This window comes from Lynx canadensis, chromosome A1 (genome assembly GCF_007474595.2).
Source record: "Lynx canadensis isolate LIC74 chromosome A1, mLynCan4.pri.v2, whole genome shotgun sequence".
NCBI classification, from domain to species: domain Eukaryota; kingdom Metazoa; phylum Chordata; class Mammalia; order Carnivora; family Felidae; genus Lynx; species Lynx canadensis.
The window spans coordinates 72,422,422-72,436,313 of NC_044303.2; the positions used below are offsets into that span (position 1 = coordinate 72,422,422).

General features: G+C 39.9%; 1 protein-coding gene across 1 annotated transcript in view; it reads right to left on the minus strand.

Moving 5' to 3' along the window:
- NALCN (sodium leak channel, non-selective) overlaps nt 1-13,892 on the minus strand; it is a 308,773-nt gene that overhangs the window by 270,592 nt on the left and 24,289 nt on the right. The window contains 1 exon segment of the mRNA XM_032592429.1: nt 1,082-1,236. Within this exon segment, the coding sequence (XP_032448320.1) occupies nt 1,082-1,236 (155 nt within the window).

Genomic DNA, 13,892 nt, shown 5'->3' on the forward strand with positions numbered 1-13,892 from the left:
GCGATGGGATGGTGTTAGGAAATGGGGCCTTTGGAAAGTTAATTCAATTTAGATGAGATCATGAGGGTGGGGCTCTCATGATGGGATTTTTTTCCCTTACAAGAAGAGGTCAGAGAGCTTTCTCCCTCTCCCTCTTCTTCCTTTCTTCCTACTCACTGTCTCTTTCTCTCTCTCTTTCCCTATTCTCACCACCAAATAAGAATACAGCGAGAAGACACCCATGTGTGAACCAAAGAGAGGGGCTTCACCAGAACCGACCATGCTGGCACCCTGACCTTGGACTTCCAGGCTCCAGACTAGAGGGAAATGGAGAAATGAAGTGATGTTATTTATGCTACCCAGTCTATGGTATTTTGTCATGGCAGCCTGAGCTAAGACAAGTTCTCAAAGCATAAAATAATTGTTTAGAATGCTTAGGTTTTTGTTTGTCTCAATAATGAAACATGCACCCCTTGCATGAAATGGTAATAAATGCAATGATATAAACTAAATGGCAGATGTTAAGTAATTTCATTACTGTATACAATGGCACATTTCAGGACTTAATAGCACAAGCCACAGATAAATGTATACATTTGAGCATATCATCATTTCCCATATGTCTATTATATAGTTGATGCATATTCATTAAGTATTTCATTAGCTATCTTCCATTCCAGGATTACTTTCCAGTTTTCATGCACTCATCAATGACTACTACTTCAGTTATTTAAGACTTACCTTGCCTACTGGTTCACAGTTACAAGTGGAACAAAATCCAACCCTGCTTATCTTTCAGTCAACAAGCCCTGAACCTTGCTCAACAAACAGTTTTAAGTGCTGTAATTAGGAATCAAAATACTCTAAAATAAGGAATACTGAACCCTCTACAGACACTGATGAATATCCATACAAGCAGACTGTCTTTACAGACTGTAAGGCAGACTGTATCACAACCCAAGAAGAGCATTAAAATCTGTAGTTGTGTTTCTTAAATGCTATAGCCAGTCTCAACAGCAAACATCAGTTAAACAAGTATTCTCTCCATTTCATAAACATTTTAAAACAGAAACTGAAAATGTGTTTTAGTGGTAAGACAGACCTATCTCATTAAAGCCACTGTAGCCCAGCTCTTGCCTGCTAAGTCCCAGGTCTTCGAGGTCCATGCATTTAAATCCCGGGGGGCACTGGTAGCCTTCCTCCAGCTCTGGTGAGCAATGTGTATCTGGGATAGCTAAGCTATTCCAGGTTACATTTCTGTGAACAAATTATGAAAAGGTTAGCCAATTTGGACAATTGTAAATGTTGATTAAAACGAATAATGTAATCACCCTTCACTATTAGCTGTTGTATAGGGACCCAGATGTAAGATTCATGATTCATGAAGGGTGTTCATAGCATTAATGACATAGTGAGACATTCTCAAATGATCCCTGATTTGTCCTCACAATAGCTCTATATAAGAATACTATTACTATTATTGTTTTGGTCATTAAGGACCAAGACCCAGATAAGCAAAGGAAAGAAATCTGCTGTGAATTTTCAAGGAATGTTAACCTGCTTGGGGCTTCCTTGTTGTTCACCAAATACTTACCCTACTGTGGGCACAAATTTTACTTGCCTACTTCTAACCAAACAGTAAATGATGACGATCATAGGATGTCATCCTATGAGTCGCATAAATGACACTCAGTCTTCTTCTGTGTTGGCAGATGTGCAGTTGAGAAAGGAATCCAGACAAATAACGTGGGATTGAAGGAACCAATGGAATGGTGTTGGAAAGAGAGAGATTATAGGGTGATTTGATGATAGCTCCAGGAACATGAAGGTCTTTTAGGTGGATGGTAATACATCCCTGTTTCATTGTTCTGGAGGGCAAGGTGGAGATTAAATTGATGTATGAGGATTTAGATAAGTAATAGCTTTCTTGGGAGCAAGTATGGGTCATCACTGGAATGGTGATTGTGGAATCTCATTCTGGGCTGACCTTTAAAATAGGCCCTGGATAGCTGCTCTCTGAGACAATTCACATGGCTTGTGCCCTGGCCAAAGTTTAGGCTAGACGATTTCACAAGCCTTCTAAATCCATGATTTTATTACAAGTCATTTCCCACTACCTCGATGTTTGTAAGCATTTCCTAAGTGGGGATGGACCTCAGGACAGTCTTAGCCCTCAGCTTACAGCCAAATTGAGGCAGATGTTTTGGGTCATATTTCTTCTTTAATACCTTCTTATATTCAATTGGCTGGTTCCCTCCCTGTGTATAATGCATTTTCTCTAGAGTCTGACACTCAACACTCTGCAATCCCTTCCCTGCTTGAGGTCACTGTGCACACACACAATTCACAGGTTTGCACATACATACCTGAGACCTGCTGACACCTCACCAGCTCTGTCTCAGTTGTAAACAAAGCTCTAAAATCCTCACCTGCATTTCAGACACCCCAAGTGCATTCCTTCAGATTCTATTAGCTGCCAGGAGATAATCTGTCCACTGTCAGGGAATAAGTGTTGAAATAATTGTGCCCTCTGGTATATGGCATGGGCTCCTTTGGACCCCACACAGAAAACCCAAGGGAAAGTTCTCATTGTGGAAATTACTACTTGGTTATGTCTGAGAGATATGATTTTGGGTAGACATATCACTTACTTCACCCTATTTCATATTTTTATATGTAGACCAACTATTCATCTTTGCTTAAGTCTGACCTGACTATGTTTCTGATGTGGACACCACACATTAGAGCTAAGTGTTAAGGGGACTTAAGTTTCAGAGTAGGTTTTCTGGGTTTGATCCCAAGGTCTCCCAATTATTAGTTGTGTGACTTGAATAAAGTTCTAAATGTTTCTAAGCTCAGTTTGTTCATCTGTCAGTTAGGGAGAGTAGCCATAATTAAAAGCAAAGCCTGTGTGAAGGTTAAGTAAAGTAAACCAAGGAATGCACTCAACTTAGCACCTAGCATGTCACAATAAATAAATGCTCAACAATAATAATAATGCTCAATAAATGCTTATTATAAATATTTAGTAATCATTACAATAATAAAATGTAGCAAACAAAACATATGTAAAAACATAATAAAGATTTGTCAAAAGAGGGGCGTCTGGGTGGCTCAGTTGGCTAAGTGTCCGACTTCGGCTCAGGTCATGATCTCGCGGTTCGTGAGTTCGTGCCCCGCGTCGGGCTCTGTGCTGACAGCTCAGAGCCTGGAATCTGTTTCAGATTCTGTGTCTCCCTCTCTTTCTCTGACCCTCCCCCGTTCATGCTCTGTCTCTCTCTGTCTCAAAAGTAAATAAACGTTAAAAGACTTGTCAAAAGAACAGAAGGAACTCAGGCATGTGATACTGACAGCACTGGGCAGCTGAAAGAAACTGCATAGATCACCTAATTCCTAACTTAAGGAAGGTTAAGGTGAAGTTCAGAGAGGGAAGCCCATCGAAATTAATAATTTACCTATCTGTGCCTCAGTTTCTTCCTCAGGAGATGGCAGGGAGATGCCTATCTCACAGGGCTGCGGCAAAAATGTAATGACTTAGTCTGTAAGGTACTTAAAACAGGTACTTGGTAGACAGTAAGTGTTAGCTGTTCTCGATTGCTATTGATAGCCTGATTGGATTGGACAAGATTAGACTGGAACCCTAGTCTTGTTGTGTGCTGCCTCAGTTTCCATATTTGTAAAACGGGGATAGCGTTCACACCAACTGGTGGGAGCGTCTTATGTTTCAACGAGTTAATATTCAACTCCCAGAATAGCACTGGGAATCAGTTACTCACCCAATAACTGTTAACTATTACTGATTTATAAGTATTAGAGCAGTTTTCTCCTTTTGTATTCCATTTATTTTTTTCTTTCATATTAACACTGATTCTCATTTCAAGCACAACCCTCACCAGCCCAGATATTATGTTGAAATCTTTTGGCTTCAGAGGCAGCAGATTTGAAACACATTATTTTTGCCAACATCAAGCTATTAGCAAATGCTTGTTAGAGACACATTTATTAGATGATTAATTGCCCTGGAACTCATGTATCTAAAACCACATGATAATTACTCTTTTTAAAAGTGGAAATAAACATTGGGAGTTTCAGAATGTATAGTTGTTTCATTGTCACCGTTAGCAAGAATCTTCTAAGTTTTATTTTTATTTGTTAACGTTAATTATTTCCTTGTTCATTTTCCATCAGATATTCACGATACAAAAAGAGGCTTTCTGGAATTAGGGAGGGTAGAATTCTTGCTACAACCAGCCAAACTCTAAATATAGACAATGAGTCTTCCAGTCCTAATATTCACTCATGCTTAAGTGGGTTTCAAGACCTGCATTTCTTATTCACAGTTGGATTTCTTGAAAAAAATTATCAATTTCTAAGCCCCCTAATTTAATTTTTTAGCCTATTTTGCATGATCCCGAGTCCACTAGACTTGCTCTTGTTTATTTCCATGTGTCACATCCAGCTGGACCATTTTCAGTTTCTGTCTCCTGCGGCTTCTGATAGCACTGCACATACTTGTTTTGATGGTGGGCAGAACAACGTCCCCCTCAAGGTGTGCACATTCTTATGTCCGAACACGTGAATATGTTGGGTTACATGGCAAATAGAATTAAGGTTACAGATGTGAACAAGGCTAAAAAGCTTGAATTTGGTTGATTATCCTGGATTATCTGGGTGAGCCTGACCTAATCACATGAGTCCTTAAAAAGAGAAAAACTTTCCCAGTTGTGGTTAGTGGGGGGGGGGGGGGGAGAGAGAGAGAGAGAGAGAGAGAGAGAGAGAGAGAGATGCAACAGTTGCTGACTTGGACGATGCTAGTTTTTTCCCTGTCTCTCAGATCATTCTCCTTCTGGAACTGGCCCTCAGTTCTGAGTTGCTCTGAGCTCGGTCTTTGGCCTCCTCTCTTTTTTTATGATAGTCTCTCCCTGTGCAGACAAATCCATTCTCATAGTTGCAGTTCTCTCATCCTAGGTGTCTTGTAGACTCTCAGAGTTACATGTCCAACTACCTATTAGATGTCTCCACCTGGCTACGCCCCAAGTGCCTCCAACTCTACTCCCCTTACTGAGCCCAGACTCCTTTGCCAACATCCCTTCATGACAAGCAGCACCATGAGACCTTCATCCACAGTGCTGAGCAAGCTTGAGAGTGCGCAATCTCCTTGATGTCTACTTTTCCTTTAACTCCCATAACTAATCATCATGTGGCCCTAAATATCTGCCAAAATATCTTTTGAGCTCATTCAACTCTCACCATCTTCACCTCTACCTGCACCACCATCTAGTCCCCGAACTGGTCATCCTGCAGCACTCTTAACCCTTCCAATCCGTTAGCCACAGAACATACAGACAGGCTTTTCATAATCTTGGTCTTACCTGAAGCCTGTCCATGGCAAATCTCATCTAGAAGATCCAAGGGATCTGGCTTCTCCCCTTTCAAATGGCCCAGTACCCAACATGGTGGTCTTATCTCAGCTCTTGGTGTGCTCCTTCTACTTTAGGACTTTTTCCTCTGCTTGGAAACCTCTCCTCCCATCTCTGCTTGGTTAACCCATTTTTCACTTTTTAGGCCCCAGCCTGAATGTCACTTTCTCAGGGGAGCCTCTTCAAGTCCCTCAGGCTGGGTTAGGCTTCTCTGCTATAATTTCTCAAAGTACCCACACTTTTCATTTCTGGCACTTGGGAAGTGTGTAATTCATGTTTGAGTGGTCAGCTGTTCGTTGGGTGTCTCCCAAACTCGACTGTTCCCCAGTATAACCTCCAAGTCCACACAGTTCCTGACATGTAGTTTGATGGTTAAATTTATGAGTGAATTTGGCTACACTATGGTGCCCAGTTGTTTGGTCAAACACCATCTAGAGGTTGCTGTGAAGGTATTTTTTAAGATGCAATTAACATTTATTTTTTTTTTTTTTTTTTTTTTTTTTTTTTGTAATTGTGTGTAATTTTATTTTATTTTTTTTTTTATATGAAGTTTATTGACAAATTGGTTTCCATACAACACCCAGTGCTCATCCCAAAAGGTGCCCTCCTCAATACCCATCACCCACCCGCCCCTCCCTCCCACCCCCCATCAACCCTCAGTTTGTTCTCAGTTTTTAACAGTCTCTTATGCTTTGGCTCTCTCCCACTCTAACGTCCTTTTTTTTTTTTTTTTTTTTTTCCTTCCCCTCCCCCATGAGTTCCTGTTAAGTTTCTCAGGATCCACATAAGAGTGAAACCATATGGTATCTGTCTTTCTCTGTATGGCTTATTTCACTTAGCATCACACTCTCCAGTTCCATCCAAGTTGCTACAAAAGGCCATATTTCATTTTTTCTCATTGCCACGTAGTATTCCATTGTGTATATAAACCACAATTTCTTTATCCATTCATCAGTTGATGGACATTTAGGCTCTTTCCATAATTTGGCTATTGTTGAGAGTGCTGCTATGAACATTGGGGTACAAGTGCCCCTATGCATCAGTACTCCTGTATCCCTTGGGTAGATTCCTAGCAGTGCTATTGCTGGGTCATAGGGTAGGTCTATTTTTAATTTTCTGAGGAACCTCCACACTGCTTTCCAGAGCGGCTGCACCAATTTGCATTCCCACCAACAGTGCAAGAGGGTTCCCGTTTCTCCACATCCTCTCCAGCATCTATAGTCTCCTGATTTGTTCATTTTGGCCACTCTGACTGGCGTGAGGTGATACCTGAGTGTGGTTTTGATTTGTATTTCCCTGATAAGGAGCGACGCTGAACATCTTTTCATGTGCCTGTTGGCCATCTGGATGTCTTCTTTAGAGAAGTGTCTATTCATGTTTTCTGCCCATTTCTTCACTGGGTTATTTGTTTTTCGGGTGTGGAGTTTGGTGAGCTCTTTATAGATTTTAGATACTAGCCCTTTGTCCGATATGTCATTTGCAAATATCTTTTCCCATTCCGTTGGTTGCCTTTTAGTTTTGTTGGTTGTTTCCTTTGCTGTGCAGAAGCTTTTTATCTTCATAAGGTCCCAGTAATTCACTTTTGCTTTTAATTCCCTTGCCTTTGGGGATGTGTCGAGTAAGAGATTGCTACGGCTGAGGTCAGAGAGGTCTTTTCCTGCTTTCTCCTCTAAGGTTCTGATGGTTTCCTGTCTCACATTTAGGTCCTTTATCCATTTTGAGTTTATTTTTGTAAATGGTGTGAGAAAGTGGTCTAGTTTCAACCTTCTGCATGTTGCTGTCCAGTTCTCCCAGCACCATTTGTTAAAGAGGCAATTGAAGAAGATTTAAAGAAATGGAAAGACATTCCCTGCTCATGGATTGGACAAATAAATATTGTCAAAATGTCAATACTACCCAAAGCTATCTACACATTCAATGCAATCCCAATCAAAATTGCACCAGCATTCTTCTCGAAACTAGAACAAGCAATCCTAAAATTCATATGGAACCACAAAAGGCCCCGAATAGCCAAAGGAATTTTGAAGAAGAAGACCAAAGCAGGAGGCATCACAATCCCAGACTTTAGCCTCTACTACAAAGCTGTCATCATCAAGACAGCATGGTATTGGCACAAAAACAGACACACAGACCAATGGAATAGAATAGAAACCCCAGAACTAGACCCACAAACATATGGCCAACTCATCTTTGACAAAGCAGGAAAGAACATCCAATGCAATTAACATTTAAATCAGTAGACTCTGAGTAGAGCAGATTATCCAACATAATATGGGTGGGCCTCATCTAATCAGTTAAAGGCCTTAAGGAAAAATACTGAGATCCTCTGAAAAGAATTCAGCCTCCAAACTACTTTTGGACTCAAGACCGCAACAACAGCTCATTCTGAAATTTCCAGCTTGCTGGCTTGCTCTGAAATGTGGGTCTTGCTAGTCGCCATAATCACATATGCCAATTCTTTAAAATAAATCTCATTGCTTCCTATATAAACATCCTATTGGTTCTATTTCTCTGAAGAATCTTAACTAATGCATAGTAAATGTGTAATAATTATTTTTTTACTAAGTGAAGAAATGTGTCTTTCTACAATTATTTAAATTTATGACAAATCTACTAATGTGTTTGTTTATTTGTTTGCTTGTAAAGTAACCACAGAAGAAATTCTTCAGCAATTGGATCCTGTTGTTTTTATGCAATTTGTAAGTGTGATATCCAAAAATTGGCATGGATTTTCCATTTTTTTAAATTCTGGCTTCAGTAGTTTCCATGTTTCAAAATGAATACTAGAATTCCTTGGAGTAGTTAATTGTTTTTCAAAAGACATTAATTATCTGCCTGGCATATGCTTTTTTAAAAAATTCTTAACAAAATATCCTATTTACATATAACATTATGTAGGAGTTTGAAATCTAAGAAAATGTGTTCTGAACTTGTTGCTAAAACTGTTTACAACAGCCTCAAATAATACTTAAGTATTTAAGAGTTTTATGGTCTTTTAAAAAAAATTTTAATGTTTATTTTTGAGAGAGAGAGACACACACAGAGTGTGAGCAGGGGAGGGGCAGAGAGAGAGGGAGACACAGAATCCAAAGCAGGCTCCAGGCTCTGAGCCGTCAGCACAGATCCCGACGCGGGGCTCGAACCCATGAGCTGTGAGATCATGACCTGAGCCGAAGTTGGACACCCAACTGACTGAGCCACCCAGGCACCCCAAGAGTTTTATGGTCTTAAGTTAATTATTACTCCTGATGGTACAGAGCACTGATAGAGCTATACATTGGAACACAAGGATATCATTCAGTTTAGTGATTAACCAACTTAATTACCTTGGGCAATTCACTTTGACCATCTGAGCCTCAGTGTCCTCATCTGTAAGATGAGAAACTTTTCAGCTATTATTAAAAACAACTATTCCCAGAATGACCTCATCACATTTTCATTTAAAGAAAAAAAAAAAGGTAATAACTAGAGCAAATCACATGCCCATTGTGTTCTGTTCTCCTCTGTCCATAGGACTCAACAATGCCAAATGCAATCGCTCAAGATTTTGTGTTCAAATTCTTCTCATTACTCACAATCTCATCTTTCTCTACCGATATCAAACTGCTGTCACTGCTGGTTGTAATGCATTTAGTGTTGGCATTTTGTGGTTACTCTCACTTATGAACATAACTATTCTTATTATTACTTAGCCCCTTTTCAGAAATTGTTTTTCCCCTATTCTTAGTGAGGCCACTTTACTGCATTTGTCTATTCACTCATTCAAAATGATTATATTTGAATGGCCCATTCTGTGCCACACAACATGCTAGGAACAGAGATGACCAAGAAGGTATTTCCAAATCAGGGGCTTTACTACCTAGCAAAGTCATGACCACAGTAGAGCATGGCGAATGCTTTGAGAGCCAGCTATATGTTGCTAGTGTTACAGGCTCACAAAGCAGAAACATCACATCTGACTGCAGGTGGTAGATGGTGAGCATTGGGAAGACCTTCCAATAGGGTTGTTGCTTGGAGTGACTACTTAAGGATCAACAAATGCTAGGTCTAAGGCAGATCTAGGGCATCCTGGAAAGAGGAAATGCCAGAGCCTGTGTGTGCACAGGAGAGAGAGAACAAGAAAGGTCAGGGAGAGAAAGAGAACAACGTTTTCACCCTTTCATTGCTGGTGTGGCTATTCTCGGCTTTTTCTCAGGGATTATAAACAAGCACTTGTTACCATAGCAACCAATTTTTAAACTACATTCTCAGAGATTTTGCATATTGGGGAAAAAAAGACAAAAATCTGTGCTTCCCCCAAACTGACACAGTGTGTCTGATACACTTTGAGCTTACTTACACCCTGTCCCTCATTTGTGAGAATGGCCAAAAGGTCAAAGACACTAATTGACAGAAGTTATTACTTATTCGCAAGATTTTCATGAACTATACCTACAATGGGAATTTATAGATAGCTATTTTGTTTATATTTTTCTTACATTTTTTCCCCTGAAGAACTGCACATAAGCAGAAAAACACTGAGTTCTTGTAGCCAAATTTGGTCCATTTGCTGTAAAAAAAAACATTCACAGAGGCTTGGCTACAACGAACGTGTTTCTGAGGTTTGCATTCCACGATGAAATTGTCAGTGATGCAAAAAAGGAAGTACATGGCACAACAAATCCATATGCAACAGACAACACTATATACTTGAAAAGCATTTTGTTATTTATTGCATCCATAGGTTTCTCTTCTATTTATACTGTATGTTCTAGAGAGAAGTCAAAAATAAATAGGAGAATACACTTCTGGTTAAACCCATGGAGTGAACACACACACACACACACACACACACACACACACACACAGTCTTTGCACCTGGAAGGACAGTGAATGTGCTCTTTGGTACATTAGGGCATTGCTTGCCTCACTCTTAATGGCAGGCAGACAACAAGGGTTTTTTTCTTGCTCAAAACTTAGACCTGCATTTACAGGTTGTCCCGCTTAGACCTGCATTTACAGGTTGTCCCTTTCCTTTGCTGACAATGGACTCGCTCTGGCTGCTACCCGCATTTTGGGTTCATTCCAGAGAATCATCTGGCTTCGTTTTCATTCCTATTTGGCCTCCTCTTCCAGGGTTAATTAAAAACTCTTATGAATTGGCCTGGCTACTTCCAATGCTGGATGTTTTGGAACATTTACCCCACCCTGGAATTTGCAGAGAAGAGACTATTTATTGATTTTGAAAACTTTTAATTGCCCTACCTGGACTTTTAGAGGGACTACAAAATAAGACAAATAGTCTGAGGTAGGAAATAATATTGACATCACCCACATTTTATAAACAAGCAAAACTGGCACATTTTGTAAGTAATTAGGGAATAAATTTCCCCTTACTGTTTGGCTGAGAGTATTTTAATGATTTTCCATTCCTTAATCCATTCCTGAATGGGTAGATAGACAAAGCCATAAAGTGCTAAATTCATCATGCATCAAAATGGCAAAATTAAATACTTTTTTCAAATAGTGTATGTAATTTAAATGACAAAACATTATTTTCTTTTGAAACAAGTATTTTAAATCATCATTGTACCTTGTTATATCTGAATAGTTCTTTTAATTATATATTTTCCCCAACTGTACCCCCTTAATTCTATCACTCACTACTTCTTTGATATGGATAAGTGACAACACAGGTGACAGGGACCAGGAAATGGGCATCTGAACAAGGATTAGACAATGAGAGGTATTTGAATGTATTCAAAGAGTATCAGTAAAGTATCAGGACACAGAGTTTGCATTGATCAGCTCCAAACTGGAAATGTGAAAACTGATTTGAGATCATAAGACAAAGTACACTACCCTTGACACCTTTTTTTTTTTTTTTTTTTTTTTTTGAGAGAGAGAGAGAGAGAGAATATGCAGGAGGGGCAAGGAGAGGGAGAGAGAGAATCCCAAACAAGCTCCGCACTATCAACACAAGAGTCCAATGTGGGGCTCAAACTCATGACAAAACGTGAGTTCATGACCTGAGCTGAAACCAAGAGTGGGATACTTAACTGACTGAGGCATCCATGTGCCCCTACCCTTGACATTTTGAATCTGGACCAAGGGCTCCTCAAGCAGTAACTCTTCTTCCTTTGCTTAAGAAGCTACAAGATCCCAGGGTGAGGAGTCAGCTGGCAAGGCGGAAAATGTCCACCAGAATTTGGGACAAAGATTATAGGTCTTCAATCGGTGATTCTATCAATTAATTAATGTGTGGCAAGGAGCTACTTCCTCTTCTCTCTCATGAGGATCCTAATGCCCAACATATGAGACCACCTTATGAATTAGCAATTAGGAATACAAAGTGCCTCATACCTATTAGAAGCTCCAAATATATTTATGTTTACCGGCTGTGGTTTGGCTGAATTGTACAGCTGGGGAACAGCCATTCTCCCCACTCTGACAGGGTGCTATTGTTTGCGGTTAAATGATGTGAGAGTTCCACAGTGCTAAGAATGTGTAACTACCAACCACAAAGTATACCTGCCCCACTCAACTGCTAGATCTAAGACAGGTGAGTCACTAAATAAACAAAATTTATTTTATTTCTAGAGTTCCCAGAACACATGGGCAACCTGCTTCTTTGGAAGAATGACAAGAAGCTCTCATCACCTCTGGTGCTTCTTAAATATTTTTTTTAACTTAAAAAATAAAGAAAAAAATTATTTATTTTTTAGAGAGACAGAGACCGCTTGAACAGGGGAGGGGTAGAGAGAGAGGGAGACAGAGACAATCCCAAGCAGACTCCCAACTGTCAGTGCAGAGTCCGACGCGGGGCTCAAACTGACGAAACTGCAAGATCATGGCTTGAGCCAAAGTGAAGGTCCTGTGCTTAACTGACTGAGCCACCCAGGCGCTGCTGACATTTCTAAGGACACAGTCTGAAGGGTCCAGGAAACTCAAGTTCCCCACAGGTGGAAGCATAGTAGCTAAAAGCTTAGCATTTCTTTGAAGATTCCAGATTGATCTTTGAAGAAGCCATGCAAAATTTGCCTTCTACTCTTAACACATCTTTGGGAGTTTTAATTGTAGAACCAAGGGTTTAAGTCACTGATTTCTAACCCAACCAATTCTGAGAGTCTCAGCCCTGCCAATAGATAGGAATCCATGGATATGGCTCGGAGTTTGTATTTTTACAAAGTTGGCCAGGTGATTTTCTCTATCAAACAGATCCCACCCTAGAGATGAATTCCCAACAGGTACTCCTGGTGCTGCTATGGTCACTGCACATGAGGGTGCTTTCTATCGGGAGGAATGCAAGCTGGTCTGATTGAACCTGAGATACCAAAATGATGCTCGGTAATGATTTCTACACAGACAACTACAGTGAACGCGATTTGTGAGGGGCTGAACTGTCAAGGCCCCTCATTTCCCATTCACACAGTAGGTTCAGGAGTGCATCATGACAGAATTTTGAGTCCTAATATAGGCGATCTCAACCAGGTACTCATCTGCCCATTCAGAGTTTGTCTCCTAAGCATGTGCTCCTTGCAACCGAAGGGAAACTAAACATTTTATTCAAACATGGACACACGCACATGTTGAAGATCATCTCACTTACGGACCATGGTACAACATGAATCTTTAAAAGCCTAGAAATCAGTGTTGGGGAGAACTGGGTTTCAACTCTGCTTCTGCCAGTTACACACTGTTTCATCTTGGATATCTTATTTAACCTCACTAAGGTTCAATCTCCTTGGCTGTAATACAGAGTATAAAAATAGAACATGACGCACGTAGAAAGCTGTTACGGGTACTGAATGAGAAGATAACAGCTATCAATTGTTCAATAAATATTTACCACTAAACAGCAAGAGTTTTATAACCTATGTCATGACATTCTCTTCTTTCTGGGAAGTAAGATCAAAAGAAGTGCTACATTATAATTGATCAAAAAACCTCACTTGATTACTTTTAGACCTTTTTTCAAAGTGTAGGATTTTCTTTTTTTATATTGAAGACTCACGGATGTTTTTGCTGTTCTGGTGAAAATCACTTTGGTATTAATTTTCATATGGGAATTCAAGTTATTCTGAAATATTTACTCACATTTAATTTTTTAAAATTAGTAACAGATAAAAGGTGGATTTAACTGGTGGTTCGAATGGGCCACATCTTTGAGATGGATATGCACAATTTTAGAAGGGATCGATGGACTCATACAAATATATTGTGTGTCGCTATTTTATGGGCTTGGATGAACCAGAACCCCCAGAACACACCATCTCCATGGTGGTAGAAAGAAACCAGAGGTCATGTAGACTTTAATTTTCTCTATGCCATATAAAGAGTGTATCATACAGATGTGCGTCTGTATGTGTCTACAGGTTTACAAATATAGGATCATAACAAGGTAGAAGTTGCTCAAATGGGAGAACAAGCAGGGGCTTAGAAGCCAGACTTGAGTTCAAATCCTGACGCTCTCACTTACCAGACCAACATATTATTTATGTTGGGACTGTGCCT